Consider the following 23097-nt stretch of genomic DNA (forward strand, 5'->3'; position numbering starts at 1 on the left):
GGCGGAAGCTATTTCACCAAGCAGTGAAGATGATAAAACTATAAAAGCAGTCTGTCCTGATGACCCTGGGCCAAATCTAAGGTTTCTAGTTACAGTGTAACCAGGAATACATTAGCAATTTGGATCGCAGCAGTAATTCAGTTTTGAAGAAAATCCCTTGATCGTCTCCATTTGCAGTGTTTCAGTTCAGTTCTGAGGACAGCTGTGGTTCCCATGAAGCAGATTCTGTTTGTAAGGAAACTAAACCAGAAATGTTGATCCAAAAGGGCTGCAGTGGTCTTCAGGGGCAATAGATAGGTTTCTTACTTATTTGTGGACTCTGCCACCAAAAGGTCTTCCAGTTTGTGTCTGTCGCTTTACACTGAGCATTCAGCCACCTATGTAGTGGAGAAATTTGGTGCAGGAAACTGGCTGACATCTAAACCAGGGTCAGTCTCCTGAGTCTCACAGACTGGAGATGTAAGTAGCCTTAGCTTCATTCACTGTAATCTACAGATTGCACTTTCAGCAGGAAGAAAGTGTCTAAATTATTAGAAGTTCCCATATTTAGGACATTATTCCCAGTATTTACGTGACAAAACTTTGAGGTCTCCCTGTTTAAGACTTGTCAAACATGAGGAGTGGCATTCAGTTGCCTAAATCTTGGCAATTGGTTCTATTTTAGATGTTGTAGTGTATCCACTCTAGCTTCCATCTGCTGCTTCAGAAGATGTGGGTCTTTTCTGAGGTCCTGTGTCATGTCTACCTGTCCCACACAGACATCCTGGCTACATAAAGGCCTGTCGACTGGCATTAGACACTTTGTTTTCGGCAAATGGTACACAATCAGGTTCACCACCCACATGTGAAGAAAAGAAAAAAAAAAAAATCAAACAAAAAACTAGAGTTTTGAACAATGAACTCCGAGTATGCCATGTATCCAAACAAGGCATTTTGGTGTCTGTCCAGAAAGTGGGGCAGGGATGGGCAGTGACGGGGAGGACTTTTGTTTTAAGTTTGCTTTACCCGCAGGTGTTTATGCCTGTCCAAAGAGCAAGTTACTTATTCATATACTTGAAACCAATTATAAGAGGCAATACCTTCTGTGAAAGCAAGCATTATTTATTCTCATATATCATACTCACTGTACAGCAAAATAGAATACCAGTACGAAGAACACTAGAAAGATTTTTAGGATTAGCAAATTCAGTCTCTGAAGTAAAGAAGTCTAGCTGCATTATACCTTAACTACTGTGATGCGTAAAGCAGTGGGTGAGGTGTTACCATCGTTATCACCCAGTGAGTTTGGAAGCTCAGGTAAATGTTTTTTCACCATGCACACACGTACACTTTGTACTCGTAATTGTTCTCAGTGAGTGAAAGAAAGTAATGTCTTTCTTCAGTTTTACTTTGCCATTAGTCATGTTGCTTTTTATCTGATAGTTTTCGGAGAGACGTGTTGGCATCGATTCAGTTACGCAGGAGCAGTTTGTATTTTCTAACACAACTTGAAGCTATGTTGTTGTTGCTGTTGCAATGCGTGCTTCTCCTGGGTGCTGTTAGAGCTGCACACAATATTGCTTGTCTACTGAAACGGTGCATGAGTGTGGTGTTTTTGTGCTGGGCAAAAAAAAGGGAAAATGTAGTGTTTTATCTCCCGCTCTTGTCCTGTTTGTAGTTGGGCACTGTCAGCTTCTGCTAAGCCTATAGTTGAGTTTCTGGCTTGTACTGTGTAAGTCCACAGAGCACTTCTCTATTCCTCTTTCCCCACTTTATGTTCTATCCTGTGGTGTTTCAAAACGCTTCCTTCCAAAGCCAGATTGATTTGTGATGTTGAGATTATCAACCATATGGTATAGCGGGTAAGTCGCACATGTTTTCTCAGTAGCCAGTGGTTGCTGGCTGTGAAAGACATACATAGCATTACATTAGTTTCTGTCCTAGGAATTCTAGTCACGGTCTCAAAATTTGCTAAAAACAGCAAGAGGATGAAATGTTGTACAAGTCCATTTCAGACTGAATATTTATTTCATCACAATACTTCTCCGGTTTCTATTACAGTTGCTGTTTTGGCTCTTCATTTTACACCCATCCAATTGTGGAAGTTTCTCACAGCTTAATCTACTATGAATGTATTATTAGTTCAAGGCTCGTTATTACATTTCCTTTTCTAATCAAGGGAAAGAATCTGTTACTAACAATGTAATCTCTTTTCCTGATGGCTTGTTCTTATAGATACAACCATAAAAGCAATTGGCTTGAATGGTTCCTTTGCACTCAGGTTCTTTTTCAAAACACAGATTACTTCTAATTGTCATTTCTTATCTACAGTGATTTAGAATTATGTCTTTGAGTCATGATTTCTGCAAAACTATCCGCATTAAACAGTCTGGAGATAGTTTGGATATGATTGATTTTTCAAAGCTTTGCAGTGAAATTTGATTCATAGTTCTGACTAAATGAGCTGGTTGAACAAAACCCTGTGCAATCATTTGAAAATGTATCACTTTCATCAAAATTTCTATAAATTATATTTAGAATGACATGTAGACTAGTCAGCTCTAAAAATGTTTCCTCTAAGATGGCGTGCTTCAAATTAATTTGTCAGCCATTTGTCAGGCAAGACAAGCAGATTACAAATGTTTACCAGGTTACTCCTCAATTTTTGAATTTTCTTTTCAACATATTCCGAATTATCCCCAGCATGATTGCTTCCCTTTGAACAAGAATGAAGTCCGCTACAGCAAAGTTCCTTAATTATATTTGTTTGCTAGAATTAAATATTTAACTTCAGTTATGAGAAGATCTTCTTTGTTCTCTGTTGCCCTCATTTCTGGGTAGCTGTGTCTGATTTCATATTCTGTTCTTTCCATCTTATTTTGATACCAGAATATTAGAAAGAGAAAAATCCATTTCAAGTCCACATGCCTGCTGAGATGTCAAAAGGCATAGTGCAGAAATAGCTCTGCTTTGCAGATTTTATGCAAAGTATTGGCAAGTATCTGCGTTCCACGATCACTGATTCAGACAACTTCATACCAGCTGTCATCATCTTTGCTTCAGTATTCAGCTGAAAAACAATCAAAGTGAAAATTACTCTATTCAAACAAACTGTTCCAATCTATCTTTGATCTGATCATTCAGAATCTCAGTATTTGAAAGAAAATTTCACTTGCATTTCTAAGCATTTTCTTCAAGTTTATATTGTATTCTTTAAAGATAGTACTAACCATGGAAAATAACATCATTAATTAAGTTACGTGAATTAAGTCAAACCTGTATCCAGGAGACTATGCATTAGCATTTGAAGATACTAAAAAATAATTTAAAAAAACATCAACTCCCTTCTTCTACCTTAAAGTCACTTCACTATATGTTTCTCCATCTTAAATAGAAAGTAGTCTTACTTTAGTTTATGAAGGCCACACTCTCTGGTGTAAGCCTGACATGGATTACAGCTGATACGGATTAGAGCCCTGCTTACCAAAGCAGAGCATCAAAGAAGTACTCTGGAAATAGGCTTTTCTTGAGAGAATCAAGGAATATAAGTTAAAATAGCTCAACCCAGAGGTATAAAAATGAGGATAGGAGAAAAGGCGTTGCTTTGGTGATAGCAGGAATTTTTATATGAACAGTTCTTTCATCCTGAAGCTCTTCTAATGCATAGATTGGAGCCCACTCTTGAAATCTGTCAAGTGTCACGACACTGGCACACACATGTCCTGTAAATACCCAAGCAAGGTTATAAACCTTCAAAAAATCTTACTTTTCATATACTCAGAGTTTGTATATGTGGTAGAGGTTACTACTGAACTTGATATGTAGTTTGATAATACCTGAACTATGAAATATTGTCTGCCCACCCAGAGTTAATGTCTCTTTGAGCTCTTCTTTTGCTTTTTTTTTACAAAACTGCACACAGGCATGCTCCAGGCAAATTCTACCTGGGCCTAGTAAAGAGCAGCTTTGAGGGACTGGAGACATCTGCAAGACATAGTTTTCAGATAGAAACGTGCTATTTTATTAGAAAAATTGATAAAACTGAGCAGTGGACAAAAGAGAGAAACATTTGAATATTGCCAGCATTTTTTCAGTTCTGTTTCTTCAGTTACCCTTGCCAATAAGCACTGCAAGGAAAATCTACTTGTAATTTCATTGCTTCTTAAAGGATGATGTTGGACATAAGGGGGATTTCACAGCTCCTGAGGGAGTCCAATTGAGGCTAATGATTAAAATAGGGATAAGGAGGTAATCAAAAAAATACAGGTAGTCAAATACTGTGCATATGTCTAGGTGGGAGACACAGCTATAAGAGCTTGAAACAAACCATGTTTAGTATTTTTCACAATGACAGGTAGTTTATACAGAGAATATGGAGATAGATTGGAGCTTTGGAAGAAAGGAAAGAATCTGTAAATTTCCATGGTTCAGGAATAGTACGTGACATTTCCCTTCGTGAGAAAAATTATCTTCTGGATCCATTCCCTCCAGTGTATCAACAACTTTCTCTCAATTACCTTTTAGTTTGAGTGAATAAAGGCTGCAATCATCCTTTCTGACAAGCCTTTAAGACTGCTTTTTCAAGATCATTTTCAACAGTAATTTAAACTTATGATATAAGCATAGAAGTGCTTGAAAATAGCTCAGGTATTTTTCCAGAGAAAGTGATGTCATTCTTTGGAACAGTGGTAAGAATATTCCACTCACTCCTTAGTATTTGTTTGCTGATGAGTGGAAAGGGAATTAGACCATTACCCAGTATTTTGATGTTAAAAATGAATTATTTTCCTGTCCTCTACTGTCTTTGTCTGTTAGTTTCCATTTTCTGAAAGTATTTCAATAGCCAAATGTGGCCTCTGAGTGTATGGGTGTTCTGTTGGGACTTGCATTGTGTACTTGAGAACAGAATTTGATTCAGGTGTAAGTACTTCAATCTTCCTGAGGAGATGCACTGAAATATTAAAAAAAAAAAAAAAAAGATAATTCCCAAGCAGCTATCTAGAAACTGTCTTAGGGTATTTTTTCTGTGGAAGGAAAGAAATATTTTATAGTTATCAATGTGTTCCTGGTAAAAAAACTGTGCTTCCCTCTTGCTTCCAGCACGGAACTGAGTAGATTGATAAAAATATGATCACTGGTGCACTTATGTGGTTATTATCCAGCTTTCACCCTAGTTACAATAGTTTATATATATATTTTTTCACTTTAGACCTTCCATTGTCTTAGATAAGATGGCAAACACAGTACCTTCTATTTCTGCCAAGGTATTACAAAGGGCATGCTTTGTAGTCCCTTCTGGAAAAAATTAGTTGCAAGGTCCTTAATGAATAAGTAAACCTCCAAAAGAGTTGGAAGAAAGCCAGATTACTGTTTTGCAACTTAGCTCGAGTTCGTAATGATTTAAATCAATGTTTTGTTAATGCGGGTCACACTGAAGAGCACCTGTCTGCTCTTGTTGCTTAGAAAGATGTACCTGGTTAGAAGACTTCCTTAATTGATTGCCTATATTATCATGTAATGATCCTCTTCAGTACAACATAAAGTTGCTCGGAGTAAGAACTTTTTATAGAGATAAACGACCTATTATAAAATCAGACACTGGGGAGAGAAAGACAGCTTTAAAAGTTATGTTGTTTGCTGTACATATAAAATAAATGGGTCATAGAGTCTGTATAAACCTGGTAAGTTACCTTGTAAGTTACCTTGTGTTACCTTCCTGCATTTTTTCCACCGACATTGTGAATGGTGCTTGCTATGCAAGGTATGATCGTTCCCTGAGTTAACTGCAGCCCTTCCTGTGGCCTCTACAGACCTGCGAACAAAGTGAGGTCATTTGCAACCATACTATTTCTCAGGGTGGAACCCTGTCATCAGCTGTCTTCAGAGCAAGATTTTAGGCTATAAATCCTGCAGTTTACTGGCATCACTGCATCTGCTCTTCTGTCCCAGTGGTAATTGTAGGCTTATATAATAAGCAGCAAAACAATAATTGACACATGCATGCTTCAGCCTACAAAGTCAGTCGTGCTTTAGAAGTTCTTTCTCTATTCTAGTCAGGAAAGGAAATCATAAAATGCTAAAACTAAATGAAAAACAAAACAAAACAACCAACCAACCAAAAAAAAACAAACAAGCAAACAAAAAAAAACACCATTGTGTTGCCTTGTAGTTGAGCATTACTTTTGAAGGGCAAAAGCAAATGTTGATGTTCAGGGAATTATCGGAGAGTGACAGAGCATAGCAAACACCATGCTGTTAAGAGTTCCTGCTCAACATACCTGTACCAGTGCAGAGGGAGCCCAAATCATGGACCAAAACACCATTATGCTAAAATGGTGTACAAGCAAGAAATAAGGGACTTCTCCTTATCTAAACAAATAAGGAATGTGGATGGGGAATGCTGGAGGGCCTGCCAGTGATGCTAACACACCCTTATAGACTTTAAAGAGAGCTGAGAATATTTTATCAATTCTGTGTTTTACAATTGAAGGCTTTAGCATTAGCTAACCCCAAAACGGTAAGCAAGTTGGTAAGAACTAAAAGAAATAATCATAGGCAAGAATTGTAAAAACAATAAACTTTTTACTTCTTCAGCTAGCATGGGTCACAGTGTAAGAATATTGATTCAGGTGATTGTAGACTATAAAAGAGTAGATTTAATTTGCTCAGTGTTAAAATTAGAAATAAGTACCCCTGTATAATATTTTAAATAAGCAGCATTATATGAATGATCTGTTAGTTCCTGGTGCGTGTCTGAGGAGGTCAACACTGAAAGAGGCTCTGTTGCATTGCATTAGCACTAGACCGTGGTTTTCACGTTGCTGTTGTGGCTTGTAGTAATGGGCACAAATAATGGGAATGAAGCTAGCTAGATAGGGTACTATCCAAAACAAAAAGACTGTTCCTGGCCCAAGGATATTACAATCCAGGTGTAGGAGAAATGGTAACAGCTGATGTAGCTGGCACAATGCGAAGAGCCAGTGGGATGTTAATGGCTGCTAACCAGTGGATTTGGCTGACTAATGCTCACAACAGACTTTCACAACAAGTGAGCTTTAATTTAAGCCTCAGCATAAAGAACTTTACAGGTGTTTGGGTGTTTGTGGGGGGATGGATTCCAAAATGTAAAGGACAATACAGTTGATACAGAATGGAAAAGGGTGGGATACCTTGGTATCTTACAAAAATAAAGTTGGCAACATCATGTTTTTCAAGGTCAGAGCGAAGGATGTTGCAATAATCAAGATACAAGATGACAAGCAGACATGAAACACATACTTGTTCAAGACTATCCCAAACACATAATTTGGATGACAATGACTAGTTCTTTTGTTTTCAGGAAATGAAATGAGTGTACGTCGCAAGGTTCAAAGCAGAGTTCAAGTGCTCTTGCTCAAGCTCAAGCTTTTTAGACCCGTGCTGGCTCCGAGCAAAGCCAGCTGGAGCATCTCTGCGTCATCCTTTGTGAAGCAGAGCACTGGCCCAAACAAGAACACACCAGTGAATTTTTTCTCTATAGTCTGTGGAAAATATTCAGAATCAGGTCTGGAGTAAGGTCAGAGGCAAAGAAACTGCCTGTCACTCTGGCCGGTATTTTGAGTAGGATGCTGATGCTTACAGTGATGAGGTTCAATGACACCGTGGAGGACTTGAAGGGCAGCAAAGGCTCAAGAGTTTAATCCTATTGAATTATTGCCAACAACAGGCCGGTTATTGGCAGGGCTGGAAGCCATGTCCTGTGAGGAGCAGCTGAGGACACTGGGTTTGTCAGGCCTGGGGGAAAGGAGGTCAAGGGGTGACCGCATGGCTCTCAAACATCCCGAGGAAGGGAGGTGGAGATGGTGCTGCTTGTCTTTTGTCCCTGGTGTTTCGTGACAGGGCACATTGAATGGCTCAGAGCTGCATCAGGGGAGGGCCAGACTTGACATTGGGAAAAACCTCTTTTTTAAGAGGTTTGTTTAGATGCTTGAACAGGCTTCCTAGAGAGGTCATTGATGTGTCATGCGTCAGTGTTCAAGAGGATAATGCTCTTAATGATAGGTTTTAACTTTGGGACGGCCCTGAAGCAGTCAGGGAGTTGGACTCGATGATCTCTGTACATTATAACTGCACGATTTGCTTCCAGCACGCTCCACTCAAACCCTGAAGTAAAACACAAACTACATCCACAGAGAGGAAGGCAGGGCTATCCTGAGAGCTCCGGCGCCTTCTCCAAGCACACATTTTCACTTTCACTTCGAGCAGCGCTCCATCCCCGCTCGGAACGAACACACGACGCAGACCAGCAGCACGACCCACGTCTTGCTTTATTGCGCAAAAACAACCCCCATTCCCCTACAGCCGCCGCCGGGGCCTCGGCGTCCAGGCCTGGGTGCCGGGGCCCGGCCACCGGGGCCCTTCCTCCGCCCCGCCCCGCGCTCGGAGGCCGGCCCGGCGGCTCTGTCGTCGGCGCTGACGCCTCGCCCCGCCTCGGGGCCGGGTAGCGGCGGCCGAGGGGCGCCGTTAGCTGCCGGGCTTCGCCCCGCGGCGGGCCGCGCCGGGCCCCCGCAGCTCTCGGCTCTTCCCTCCATGGAGAGGCAGCGGCCGGCCGGCCGGCCGCCCCGCCTGGTGTCCTCGCTGGGGCTGGGGCAGCGCTGCTCGGAGGTCACCTTAGACCAGGAGCGGGGGCTGCTGGCCTGGCGCCACCCGCGGCGGGGCGGAGGTGAGCGGGGAGCGGAGCGGAGCGGGGCGGGAGGGCCGCGGGGCACCTGCCGGGCTGCAGCCAGGGTGGCGAGGGCTGGGTCGTGCCGAGCCCCTTCGCTTCGTGAGGGGGAAAGGCGGCCGGGCAGCGTGGCCACCCGTCCTCAGAGGCAGCGTCTGGGGGTCAGAGTCCGCCCTGGAGCGCTCGGGGAGCAGCGCGGGGCCGAGCCGGGCTCTTTGTGCCCTCGCGGCTCGCTGAGCCCGGCGCCTTACACGTGGGTGCTGCCGGCTCTGCGGAGGGGGCGAGCAGGGAACGGGCTTTGGGTAACCAAGGGAGAAAAGCCGGCCCTGTGGCTGGGTGAGAAAACCAGTTCAGTGTAAGCCCATTGTTCCCTGGTGCTGTGGCAGCAAGTCGGCTTCAGGTTGTACCTGCATCAGAGTACAACACCATGCACTCACCGAACTTTAAAAGTGACTTTTTTTTTCACCTACGTGACTTAGTTACAGCTTAAAAAAACACTTTCATCCCGAAACAGTGTTTCAGGTATTTTTTTCTTTTCCAAATTAGTTATTTCTGAAGCAATTCCCTTTCAAAAGGGCTTCGTGGAAACTTCCGAAGAAAGTTTAACTTTTCTGAGTTCCTGTTTGGGAAATTTTTATTGCAGGCTCATAGCTTGTAATGCGGTAATAAAGCTGTCTGTAGTTCCCCCTTTGTGCAGTTTGAATAGTGCTGATTTACAAAACTGCAACTGGGAGAGGTGACTGCCAAAATGCCCGAGAAAATTTCAAGATGACTTCTGAAAATGTCTTTGCATGAAGTAGATCAAGCTTCCTGCTCCCTATTTCTTTTATCAGATTCTTTAACCTTGTGGTTTTTATATACGTATTATTCCCAATAGTCTTATAGCCCTGCTAGCATGATAAGTGTATATGTGAAAATGTTCCATGTCCTTCTCTTCGCAGTAGCTGCTATAGAGTGGAAAACCGGTGTCATCTTCGTTTTAGAGGTGGAGGAACTGAGAGAGAGAGAGGAACTAAGTGAATGATAGAAAGGTTAACTAGAAGTTTATCTTAGGTTAAATGTAGATGTCTCCAGTTCCTGGGAAGTTCACAGACTTAGACAGTAAAATAGTTCTTCCCTTCTTAGTATGTGCTTAAATATTTTCCTGCTTTTTTTTTTTCTTTTTTTCTGTCATAATGTCTTGTTGACTTCAGGCTTTTTGGAAAAAGATGGGGCAAAGAGGAGGACTTAGAAAGAATTGTATGAATTTGATGTTGCAGTCTACGTGACAGAATCAGTCCTGTTTTAAATGTATCTCTTATTCGTGATAACTTAAAAACACTTTTGGTGTTGTCCCCTTCCTGTTGTGCGTACACAATTTGACGTACTCTAGCATTTGTTCAGCAGTACTGCTGAAAAAGGTAATTTGAAACTTACTTTAGATGTACCACGAAATGAACTTAAAACTTTGCAGACAAATTAGTGTTGTTTTTTTTTTTTTTTTTAATCTGCTGAGTTTCATGGAATAAAATGCCTGTAGAGGAAGGTATCTGGATTTTGAATGCAATATACAACGTTTCAAAGCCTTTTTGGGACAATTGCTCCCACAAGGTAAAGTAGCCCCTGCTATGGAGAGCATTCTGTTGAATTGTGTAAAATCATTCTAAAAACCCTTTCTGAAGTTACTGGTTGCCTTACAGGCCTAGAGCAAGCTCAGTGGCAGCTCCATTCCACGGTATGGTAACTTCCCTCAGACCATGAATGAATGCCACAAAATCCCACTAGCTCTATTATTAGTCCTCTGAGGTTTACAAGTGCTTATAAACAAGTTCTCCTAATTTATTGCTGGTGGACCAAACCAAGTATGAGCCTGTCCTGAAGCCAGCTCCAGTGTGGATGTCGGAATGCTGGGAGTAGTAGAAGGAGAGTGGGACATAATAATAAACAAGGCTCTTTTTGAGCTGGTTTCTGAAGCAGTACTCAGTTGAAGATTCCTTAAGTGGCAAGCCTGGTTACTGAGTGCAGTTGCTGTCCTGTAACACAGCTATTTACAAGATTTTGGAAAATGATATAGATGGAGAAGAGAAAAGGAGAGTGGGAGAAGAAATAGAAATGCTTAAGTGTTCCGAAAGCACAGCTATAATTTATGTAGAGAACACTACAATAAATGAAGTAGTCTAAAAGCCCTGATTAATTCATGTGTTTCCCGAGCTTGCACTTTAGTACCATCAGTTCTATATTTTTGCTGCCTTCCTGTCTTTCAGCTTTTTTAAGACCTGGGATGGCTCATTGTGTTCTCTGCAATTATTTTGGAAACATGAGCAATGTACATGACGGTATATAAATAAGCTTTATAATATGGAAGATGGTTAGTTAGAAGCATATAATTTCAGAGGTGTAGCTTGACCAAGATTGATATCTTTCATCCATTTAGCCTTTGACTACGTGACTGCTTTACAGTATGCCTAAATACAGACTTAATTATGCAGTATAGGCATTCTTTATTTTTTTTCTTCTTGTTGAATAGGTAGTTATTGCACTGAAACAGTCTTCTTTAAACAGAACAACTCAGAGCTGCTTATATTTTGAGTGTTTATTGCTCATTTGCATTTAACTGCTTTAGTTAAAATGATTCAGCATATATTTTGTCAAGATTTTCAGGCTTTCACAGATAAGAAACTAGAACTGTAGTTAGATGTACTGTAGAAGTACTGAAATATTTACCTCTTCGTCATTGCAACCAAATTCAGGAACAGATGAGAAACAATAGAGACTTTGTTCTGTTGTCTAGTAAGATGTGGTTTTGTAGAATATGGGGAGATTGTGCGGTTTCCCATCTTTGCACAACAATATAATTTTTTTGTTTTGAAAAAAACATTGTCAAGATGTCTTCTGTGAAGAAATAAGTATTGATTCAGCAGAATTATTTTAATGCTGTCATTGAGAAGATAAAAACATAGCATGCTTGTTCAAGCCATGGTATGTTTTTAAAACTAACTCCTAAGTAATGTTTACTTTCCTTCCTCCTGTTAGGCCTTGTTTAACAGCATCATATTTTCAAGTGCTGAGGTTCCCATTTCCTGTTCTTTGGTTAGACTCATTTGAACTTAGAATGAAAAGGCTTATCTGAATTTCTTCATGTATTTCTCAGTTACTTCTAGCTATACACCTTTTCTTCCTAGACATGTCTTCATCTTCAAGCTTGCTGAAGAGCTTTCTTTTTCACCTTTGGAACACTAGTACATAAGACGTAGTTGGAAATCTTAAGTAGCTTATGCAAAGCTGCAGTGATTAATTATTTTATATTGTTTTATTATTTCCTCATGTTGATGCCACAATCTGTGGGGTGGTGGTTTTTTTTTTGTTTTTTTTTTTCAAGTAACACAGTTAAAAAGTGGCATACTAAATTTTGTAGTTTATGTATTTTATATATATATACTTAAATGATTTAAGTCTTGGCTAGTTCTAAGGTAGTGTAAACAGAATAAGATTCATTAGTCATTTTTCTATTTTTTTTATTTGTGAAGTACAGGAAGGAAAGGGATAATCAAAGTCGGCACTGGACTGTGTACCTTCCTTTCTTGTGTGCTCTTAATCTTTCTGTTTTTTTCCTTCAGAATCCTCCCTTGGCCCATTTTTTTTCAGCATTTTTCCCAAAAGAACCGCTCGAGGAAGCCTCAATACTAGTGTTAACCAGACTGATGCCATTCTGATGATGTGGATTCTAGAGAATGCTCAGTTTGATAAACACAGTACAGAAACAACAGAGGTGGGCTTACTTGGAAACTATGTCTGTTAAGCACCTGTAGTGTGTTGATACATCCTTAGTCAAAGTCACCTTTCCTCAGTTGTTCCCAGCTGGCAGTAGGCATGTAAGGAAATCTGAACCATGTTTATTTCTTGGCAGTTTCACTGACTGAGCTGGTAGGATGTGGAGAATAACAGGCCTGACAGTCATTGTTTCTTTTCAGTCATTGTTTATATGTATATACACACGCGCGCATGCATGACTGTATTTTGTGAGATTGCGGCCTTCAGCTTTTTCAGTGACTTTTCCAGTTTTGAATTAAATCACTTTGAATTAAATCACAACTCCTTTTTTTGTTTCCTCGTCTTTTTTTGTTATTTTTTTTTACGGATGTGAATTCTATGTAATTATGCTCTCCATCCTTATGCAGCATCTTCACATATTCTGATCTTTATTTGACACAACTTTTTCTAGTGTATGATCAATGTAATGCAATTTACCTTCTGATGGAAAACTTTGTTTTTCTTGTTTTCTGGCTTTTAGGTGAAAGGAAAGCTTAAACTTGGGATAAGATAACTTACTATTCATGCTGTCTTTCTGTAACAGTAAATAACAATAAATTAGTCTTCAAAGTGACTAAAAAAATACTCTTTCTTTTTAGTCATTAATATTTTTAAGTTAAAATAGTAGGCTTATTATAAAATTAATTCTGAAAGCCGGCGTATTCACGGGGCTGAGCTGATTACTTCGGAATAAACTAAATATTAAAGTCGCAGACATTTGGTGGGTGTTTTTTTTGCATGCTGAAACACTAAGCTAACATGTTTTAGAGAGAAATTGACCTGTAGGATACATGGTTGGCTGTAGTGAATGAATAAATCTTGACTTGGGTTCTGAACGAGTTTGCTTGTAAACTCAGGAAGCGTTCTGGGGGAGTGACAGACAGAGATGACGCACTAAAAACCCATTCTAACAGACGAAAACACACTACAACTTTCAGTTCCTATTTTCACAAAGCAAACCTAGTCAGAGTGTTTACCTTACAGTTTTGTTTTTTTCCCCACTTGTTTAACGTGGGGAGAAGTAGTATGCATCTAACAGTATTTTGCTGATTTGTCAGTTTGCACTTCAAGAGAAGAGTGTTCAGACTGTAAGAGCACTGAGCAAGGAACAATGAGTGGCACAGACAGTGTGGTGGGAAGATTGTTGTCTGTCTGTTGTAGTCTGTTTGGCCAACAGGGCCAGTTGTGCCTTGGGGTGCGTCAGGCCCAGTACTGCCAGCTGGGCGAGGGAAGGGATTGTCCTGCTCTGCTCTGTGCTGTGCAGCCTCACCTCCAGCACTGTGCGCAGTTCTGGGTGCCACAGTGTAAGAAATTATCTCTACAACTATTAGAGAGTGTCCAGAGGAGGGCTATGAAAATGGTGAAGGGTCTAGAGGGGAAGGTGTATGAGGAGCAGCTGAGGCCCCTTGGTTTGCTCAGCCCAGAGCAGAGCAGGCTGAGGGGAGGCCTCATGGCGGCCTGCAGCTCCCTCACGAGGGGAGCAGAGGGGCAGGCGCTGAGCTCTGCTCTCTGGGGACAGCGACAGGACCCGAGGGAACGGCATGGAGCTGGGACAGGGGAGGGTCAGGCTGGGGGTTAGGGAAAGGTTCTGCACCCAGAGGGTGGTCGGGCACTGGGACAGGCTCCCCAGGGCAGTGGGCACGGCACTGAGCTACCAGAGTTCAAGAATTATTTGGACAATGCTCTCAAGACACATGACCTGAGTTTTGGCTGGTTCTGCGTGGAGTCAGGAGTTGCACTGGATAAACCCTGTTGGTCCCTTCTAACTTCTGTGATTCTATGATTCCCCTCTACTTGGCATTGATGAGGCTGCGACTAGAGTACCACATCAACTTCTAGGTCCCCTTGTACAATAGAGGCATGGACATGCTGGAATAAGTTTAATGGAGGGCTTCCAAAATGATGAAGGGATTAGTTAATAGTCTTCCAGCAGTGCCCAGTACCAGGGCAAGAGGCAGTGGTCACAAGCTGGGACACAGGAGGTGAACACCAGGAGCACTTCTGTGCTGTGCGGGTGACGGGGCACTGACACAGGCTGCCCACAGAGGCTGTGGGGTCTCCTCCTTGGAGATCTTCAGAGGCTACCTAGACGTGGATTTGGGCAACATGGTCTGGGTGACCATGCTGAAGCAGAGGCTTGGACCAAGTGACCTCCAGAGGGCTCTCCCAACCCTAACCATTCTGTGATTTGGGCTCATAGGAATTCCTGAGCTCTGTTCAAACATAAATGCTGTAGCATTCAAGCCTTGTTTTCCTAAGCTGTAGGGAATGTTCTGAATAACATGTTTATATTTGAGAGAGCTTTGTATCTTTCTGGCCCCCTGCAATTACTGTATTATGGAGTGCATGTTTTTGACTAATTAAAATTAGTGAATTCTGTCAGGACAATGAAGCTGCTTGGTGTTTGCACAGTGTCAGATAGTACTGAGGGGCATCACTGGCATTCACAGAAGATAAATTTCCCAGACTTTCTCCAAACTCAAAGATTTACAGAGGGAGGGTGAGGTCATGCTGTTTTTTTTTGTTTGTTTGTTTTGTTTTGTTTTTCCTTTTTTTTTTTTTTTTTTTGTGTTCAGGAACCTCTTTTTTAGTGGTATGTAATTCTTGTGGCGTAAGGTTAAAAAATGCACGTATTTAACTAGGACGTTTATTATTTGCATTTTTGACACGTCTGTGAAGAGATTTGCTAGAAAAGCAGAACTTACACAGTTGTGATTCTCAGGTGGAGAATGCATCTTAAGAACTAAGAGGGCTTCGTAAGACTGCTTTCAAGGTCATGGGTTGTTAATATACGTTACGCAGTATGTACTAAAGTACATGCACCAAAGAAATGCTTTCAGTAATACTGGTTTGGAGGTGTTTTTTAAAGTTTGCTATTTGTACAGTTGGAAACCTTTCTTTTTATTATTATTTTTTTTTAATACAGAAAGTGCCTAATAAAACAATGACTTCTGTTCCTGCTCCTAGCATACATACTAATGAGTATCCAGCACATAAAACTGTTTCTCAAAATGTTCATTACAGCATTGTCATTTAAATGTTGATCTAATTGTTGTCAGTTCTGTAGCATATCTGTGAGCAACATCAAAATGAGCTACTGAAGTGCAGGCTTTATAAATGTAATGAGCTTTCTTTCATATTCTGATGTATGGATAGGTGGCATAGCTGATAGAAAAATGAGAACTAAAAGCAGATCTAGAAAAAGAAAGGTTAAAGCACCTGCTCCTTCTTCTTAGTTTAGTGTTCCTTCTAGTCTATGTTGTTACTTGGATAAATGTTAAGTGGATAATCATATTAAGATTCCTAAAAACAAGCAGATTTTTGCTCTGAATATCAGAAAGGCCAATTAATTGTTAATATCCAATATTAATTACTTGATGTAGTCCTACATACGTACATGTATGTGTGATATCTACATATATGTTGAATATTTTGAGTGAGTTTGTCTTTGCTCTTATATCTTTATAGAGATTCTGTGTTTGTTGCATTTCCCTGTTATGCTTTAAATACAATAAATACAGTCATTATAAGCTGCAATTTCTTTTGTAAGTAGTGAAAACTATTTGAATACAGCCAGGTTCCTGAAGGAAGGTACTCATAAAATAGTTCACAGTGAAGGTGGAGACTAGTAAGCATGTCTTTGGACTCAATCTTCAAATCTCTGTGAGAATACAAACCCTAAAGGAATATACATTGAGTTGCATACTAAAACAAGTGTAAGGGAAATAAGCCTTGACCGTATAATCCCAAGCTCTCAGTAGAATGTGATGATACACAACAACTGAGAAGAGCTGTTGACAAATAGGACAGAGGGGAAAAAAAATGGTAGCAAAGGAATTGTAGTCAGCACAGTAAAGAGCTTGTGAAAAGTTTGACTTCTTTTACGTTCCTAACTACCACCATACTACTTGTGCAAAGTAGCAAGAAAGGTGAAATATAGGGTAAAAGCCAGTAACAGCAAGCAGTAACAAAAGTATTAGTGTTTGTTTTTTGTCTAATATCTCTTTACATCTGTCTACATATGGAAAATATAACAATCCCTTATATAGTAAAAAGTATAATACATAATTCTTTAATTATATGTGTGTATATGTTTGTGCACCACTTGTTTGCATATAAATATACAGTGTGCTTTTTCAGTTCCTCTTCAGTTGTGGTGTTTTTGTTTTGGTTTTTTGTTTTTTTTTTTTTTTTTTTTAGATTAGACGTAAAAGTAGAGAAATTTTGAAATTGGTAATGACAATGAGACAAAATTCTCAGTTTGGCAGGAGTCAGGAAGACTGAGAATGTTGAGGGACAATGAGAGGAAAAAAATGGCGCGTAGAAGAAATTCTTTCATATTTTAAGAACAAGAGGCCTTTACTTCTGAAAAACATTACTTTTAAAGTTTATGGAAGGGAAATATATTTAACAGTACATAAACATAACATCTAGAATTTGCTTCTCAGGAGGTCTTGAAGTTTGAAAGCCTGGTGGGATTTAAAGACTTAAGAATTCTTATGAACACCCTTCTTTCATAAGACAGCTACTTACTTGAAAATAACAAATAGCCTTTGTAGTTTCTCTGTTGCTTGATTTAGTTGCATGGTCTTTGAAATAGCTTGTGCTATTCACTCAACTGTCTGGATTAGGGGTCACTGAAGGGGCAATTTCCTTCCTCTGAAAGCAATGTTACTGGATTTTGGCTTCATGCAAAAACGTTTTTATACTCAGAACATCTAGCTTTCTCAGAAATCGTAGACACTTTAAGCATTAATTGAAGTAGCTCATAGGTGGTTATTGATGATGTACTTTGAGTAAATGAGAGGGGAAATTGGAAATGTTCAGCAAATTTCTAGTTATGCTCTTGATTGTGCTTAATAAGCAGCTACTCTAATTGTACATCTACATCATATGTAGAAATAAACATTCAGGTGCTGTTTTAAGATGTAAATGTGTAAGGTCTTGTGTTCACACAGAAAACTATTTTGTACCAACCTCTGAGATCATTGCTGTAGAAGAAAGTGAACTGAACAAGAAGCAGCGTAACACTGGCAAATGGCACAAATTGGCAAAGCCGCATTCTTTCACAGGTAAGGCAGATACAGTCTCAGGGCGCGTGTGCTGATTACCTTGTTGGAGATATTCTAGGGCAGATTGAAAAGTAAACTTCAGAATAAGTAATATTTTTAACAGAAATAATGTGAATAAAAAATCTTCCAGTATACATTTAAAGGTCCTTTGTTTGAGAACTTGAACCCTTCCTTTAAGAACACATGGTTTGGCTATATATTGAAGTGCCAGCTAATGTCTCACATCTCTGCTGCTAAATGGATCTGCAGCAGGACACTTGCTTTATACTACTTGACTAGACAATCAGAAGAAAAGCTGAAAAAATGAGACCAAATGTTTGTTTTTGCTTTGTTTTTGTTTGTTTTTGTGTGTTTTTTCTTTTTTTTTTTTTTTATTATTCATAACCGTCAGAATGTGTGCACGTAAATGTTCTTTGTGTTATTGACTGCATTCATAAGGCAAAGTGCCAAAAAACCATTCTGATTGTTTTGGGGAAACAGTAGTAAATTCTGTCCTTCAAGCAGTCTAGTAACGATTGATGATACTGCACATGGAAAAGTAAGAGTGTTCTGATCTCACCAACCTAGTTCTTAATGTGCAAGAAGATTTAATCTTTTTTTTTTTTTTCCTCAAATTTCAGCTTTCTGCAATTAAAGTCACCCTGTTTTGTTGGTTAGATGGGAGCTACTATGACGTCTTGGCTTATCTTAAATTTATGGCCTTTTAGATCACGTAGGCATTGCAGATTTCAATATGGCTAAAAATATCTATACAAGCTTGGAACTTTTGTATGTTTATAATCAATTTATGGAGAATGGATTGCATTGGGTTTAAAAAGTGTTTATGTTTGAGTATCTGATATAAGGGAAGGACATAGAGCATGTTTTCAATTTTTTTTTTGTTTCTACTGTTGATGCTCTGAATCCTTTTGTTAGCGGGGGTTAGCTAGCACTTCTTTAAAAAGTCACATATTTGAGAGACCTATTTGAAATGCATGTCATTTCACTAAACATTTGGTGAATTTTGTCTCGTTGTACCTCTTCTTTTTTATTATTATTATTTTTTTTTAATAGTGTATTATGTGAAAAAAGCCCGAAATCACCGCTGGTGGTGCAGAGATGTGACGTTTTGGTGCGTTGATGAGAACTTGTGTAACCAGTGGACACAGGCACTGAAAGAATTACTTGAAATGCAAAGTAAGTTTGAAAAAACACTAACATTTGCTACATCAATTTACAGGCATGTATGTCAATCAAGATTATTTTGAGATTTTTGATATCTTTTTTTAAAGTCTTAAGGCTAGCTTAAGGTGAGGCAGGTGGGGAATCTTCTTGTCACTACTTTGCATCTTGCTGTACTTACATCTGTAAGCTGTTCTGAGTGACTGTTTTATCAGTTATGACTACAGGTGTCTTATACATTTCTATTTTTTTAATTATTTTTGCAAAATAGGGACATACTGGGAGCTTAGCAGCAGCTTTAAAAGATTCTAGCTTTGGGGAATGTAAAGAGTAGATGTAGACTCAGAAATCTGAGATACTCTTGAGATCCAAGGACAAGGGTTGTAGTAATTACTGGACTTGTGAGTGACTTTTTGTGCTTATGTGTCACATATCCGCTCTCTCAGTAACAATGTTCCTTATATAGTTAAGAGTTCCAGATAATAATTTCTGGAACTTTCAGGCATCTACTTTTTGGAAGGCTAAGAGTAGTTTTGCAGGAGTCATTCCTGACAGAGACAACTTGATAGATGTCAGGGAGCAGCAGGAGCAGGACGTGGCAGAAGGCAAGTCAAGGGTGACAGCAGCACAGGCAGTGCCCTCGCTGGCCAGGGTACGGTCCCACTGTTTCTGAGCAGGACAGGGATAGCAGCAGGTCCCATTTACAGCCCAGACATGACAAAGAAATCAAGTCCATCCAAAGCAGTGGGCTGGTGGGGCTGGAGACAGGACTGGGGACAAGCTACCTACAGCATAAAGCTGAGCTCCATCTGAGAGAGAGAAAGAAATGGGGAAGGGACTGGAGGCAGTTACACCTACAATGTGACTCAGGCAAGGCCTAAAAATACCTAAACCAAATACTTAACAAAAAACATTCTTTTAAATAGGCATTGGAAGCATGCATCTCACCATTTTTTTCTTTTGTATGTATTACACCTGAGGTATGTCTTCAATAAAATCTTTTAGTAAATGGGTTTTGTGCACCTATTCACTGCATCTGTGAGACATGTGGCCTGGTCAGACATCTCTGAGTACAAACTTTCATTCAATCAGTAACAAACAGTTTCAGAAAAGGTAACAGGTTCTCAGAGAGGATGGTGCTTTGGTGTGTGGTAGCTTTAAACCATTCAAAAAGTCTAGCTTGGGTGGATTTATTATGTGTGTTGGTCTAATAACTCTGTTTATTCTTTTAAAATAACAGTTTAGAATGTCATCTGAGAAGGTACAAGTGTTATAACAGATAGATGATCTATTAAAAAAAAAAAAAAGTGTAGCAAGCCATTTCAGGTATTTATTGGTGCAGAGATATAATTGTTTTCATCACCACTGCCAATGTAAATCCATAGCAATTTGAACAAACCTGAAATAGTAAACTCAAAAGGTCCTTTCTGAGGAGAAGGGCTTACATATGTAGGGCAAACTTTTGCTGTTGCAGCATGTAGTTTTGTGAAATATCCTCATTGCTTCTTTATAGCACAAAGGAAATTCACTTTAAATAAAACAGGAAGACTGTTTACATATTTTAATGTAAAAGATTTGTATGTATGCCTCATGTGGAAGTTCCTTTCCTCCTGCTGTGCTTGGATTTTTTTTTGTCCTGTGTGCCTGTGCTACTAATATGTCGTGGGAATGTACTGTAAAAATAATATGCGTGAGACTAGCCACATGGAGTCAGACAAAAGGTCTGTATTGGCAAATATTTCGTAAGAGCATACAGAGCAGAGTGAATCCTACATCCTCTGGCACAGTAGCCTTAGCTTCCAGAAATGTCTTACAGCCTCTGGCTCAGGTAGTTTGTATACACTCAGTGATTTTTCTCCCGTTAGTTTTCTACTGTGCATGCATGTGTTTAATTCTTTGTAACTGATACAACTTGTGAAATTACAACATGAAGCAGAAATCCAGATCCCAGTTACGTATTATATGCTTATTCTTAAAGTTTTCTACCTAGTCATACCATTTGATGCACTGTGGTTCTGCTGGTATGAAGGAAAAAAAAAAGTAACATTGCTGATCCTGAACTTTACCAGCTGTCTTATTACTCATTCACTCAGTTTTGTCAGTATACTTGGTACGATAAACAAGGTAGAAGAAGCATGTTATGTTTACTTTAGCACTTTCTGATTTGTTTTTGCATAGCTTGTTGATTTTTGTGTGTTTTTTTTTTTTTTAAATCTTTTTTTTTTGTTTGTTTTTTGTTTTTTACCTTACTGCAGAGTGTAGACCAAAGCGGTTGCTTGTGTATATTAATCCATATGGAGGAAAACGACAAGGAAAGAGGATTTATGAACAGAAGGTTGCTCCACTCTTCAGTCTGGCTTCTATCTCCACTGATGTTGTTAGTGAGTAATGAATATTTCAATATCTTAATAAGCTACTCAGAAATGTCTTAAAGAGTTGGTATGGTGTTTAAGTTTATTCTGTTATTTTACCTTTTCTTACTAAGTGAATGAAGCTAAGTGGTAGAGAGGGAATGTTTTCTGGTTGAAGTGTAAAGACCCAGATATATCATGACCTTACGTCCATTTTCTGCTTACTAGGTACAAACTTAAAATAATTTGTAAGTTTGAGTAGTTCTGAGATATTTGATCTCTTCATCTATAATAAATACTGTTTTTTACCCTCCCTTTCAGTTTTACTGTTGGAAAACAATTGTTCACTTGAAAAATATTTCGCTAAAAATTGTGCTATACATAACCGTGTGTGTATACATATAGATACATATCATAGTGCCTGTCTCTTTCAATTCTTTCCTTGGCATAAAATCATTTGAAGCACTTTTTATGGGCAAGCTGTTCTTGTGGGCATACTGGCAATAGAATCACAGTTATTAATAAATTAATAACAGTTTTAACAGCCATATCTTTTTATAACAGTATTTTTATAACAGTAATTTTTATGTGCTCATTTCTTCATAGTAACTGAACATGCTAACCATGCTAAGGACAACTTATTTGAAGTTAATATTAATAAATATGATGGGTAAGTAAATTCGTTTGCTCCCCTTTTTCCCCCTCACTGATCTATTCTGTATTCTGTCTCTTGTTGTCTCTAACTTAAAATAGTAGAGTTCATTGATGATTGGGAGATGCAGGACATGTTCCTTTCTGTATGAGGTTATTCACGTTTAGGAGTATCAAAGGAAAACAGAACTATTTCAGTAAATCTGTTCGATATGTAACATATTCATGTGAAGTATAGTGATATTTGCATGAGATTTGTGTGCAGAAGATCAATGTAAGATTACTTTTGCTGATCCAGAAGCTGAGTATTCTGTGATAGCCTGAGAAATATCCTGCAGTGTTTTTTAGTATAGGTGATCTTGACACTTACATGAGTCCAAAAAAAAATGTATTAGTGGTACTCTGCATGTGTGTAAAATCATGCACTATCTAGAAATGTTTAATATACCTCTCACCAAGTGCAAATAAACGATGTCGTTTGGCTTTATTTTTTTTCACCAGTTTTGTTCTATTTGTGAAATTACTGGTTTAAAAGAAGACTTAGCTGAATAATAAAATTGCATTCCCTCATTAAATCAATTGTAGAAGCGGAGTATTTTTAATGAATAAACTAATCATTTCAGTTCTGTTTCATGACATGAAATGAGCCATATGATTATAAAATTGAAAATGTATGCAGAACCTTTGCAAATGAACTCTCATAACTACAGTATTTTAAAATTATATCTTACTATGGCTGTAGGCAGGTACTTTTAAGTTCATAAACTGAAAAAACAAAACAAAAAAGCAATATTTGATTTACAAGAGTACTCTGAAAATATACTTGCATGGTATAAATCAAGTGAAGGCATGATGTTGACAAATTGTGATAGTAAGAAACTACATTTGCAAATTGAGTTCCTAGGCTTTTCACAGATTGAGTTCCTAGACCTGCTTTAAAATAAGTTGACTTTATGTAAACTGTTTTGACAGTATTGGCATTTTCCTTGGTTTTGCAGATATGCAAGGAAAGTAACCTAGAAAAAAACATTTAAGATTTTTCTCCTTTTCATCTGACTTAAGTCATTTGAAGTATATAATACTGAGGATTGGTGAAATTTCAATACAGAGTGGGGAAAAAGAATCAAGCAAGCCAACGTCTAGAATTGGCTGTTGTATGAGATGGTGCCCAAAGTGGTAATCAATCATTCTGTCCTGCAGGGTTTGTCAAGGACTGTCAAAACAGGCAACTCTCATGTGAGATTCAAAAAGGTGTAGCTGAACTTGTTAGTGTGGATGGGAGGATTCCATTTCCACTGTAATATAATGTTTTAGCCTTTACCTTTATAGACTTAGTCTAGTAAAGTATTGGGAAGTGAAACTTCTACAACATCAAATTTCTAATGCTTTATAT

At 39.0% G+C, this 23097-nt stretch overlaps 1 protein-coding gene across 2 annotated transcripts in view; it reads left to right on the forward strand.

The window, feature by feature from the left end:
• The first annotated feature begins 8435 nt into the window (after nt 1-8435).
• Nucleotides 8436-23097, forward strand: part of CERK (ceramide kinase) — a 46919-nt gene continuing 32257 nt past the window's right edge. Inside the window, exons 1-5 of one of the 2 annotated variants that reach the window (XM_082774771.1) lie at nt 8436-8680; nt 17428-17541; nt 18595-18717; nt 20958-21083; nt 21660-21723. In XM_082774771.1, coding sequence (XP_082630897.1) covers nt 8548-8680; nt 17428-17541; nt 18595-18717; nt 20958-21083; nt 21660-21723 — 560 coding nt within the window. In that variant the 5' untranslated portion in view covers nt 8436-8547. The remainder of the gene's footprint in view (nt 8681-17427; nt 17542-18594; nt 18718-20957; nt 21084-21659; nt 21724-23097) is intronic. The other variant, XM_082774770.1, reaches the window with a different exon arrangement.

This window comes from Aythya marila (assembly GCF_965140915.1).
Source record: "Aythya marila genome assembly, chromosome: 1".
Classification (NCBI taxonomy): domain Eukaryota; kingdom Metazoa; phylum Chordata; class Aves; order Anseriformes; family Anatidae; genus Aythya; species Aythya marila.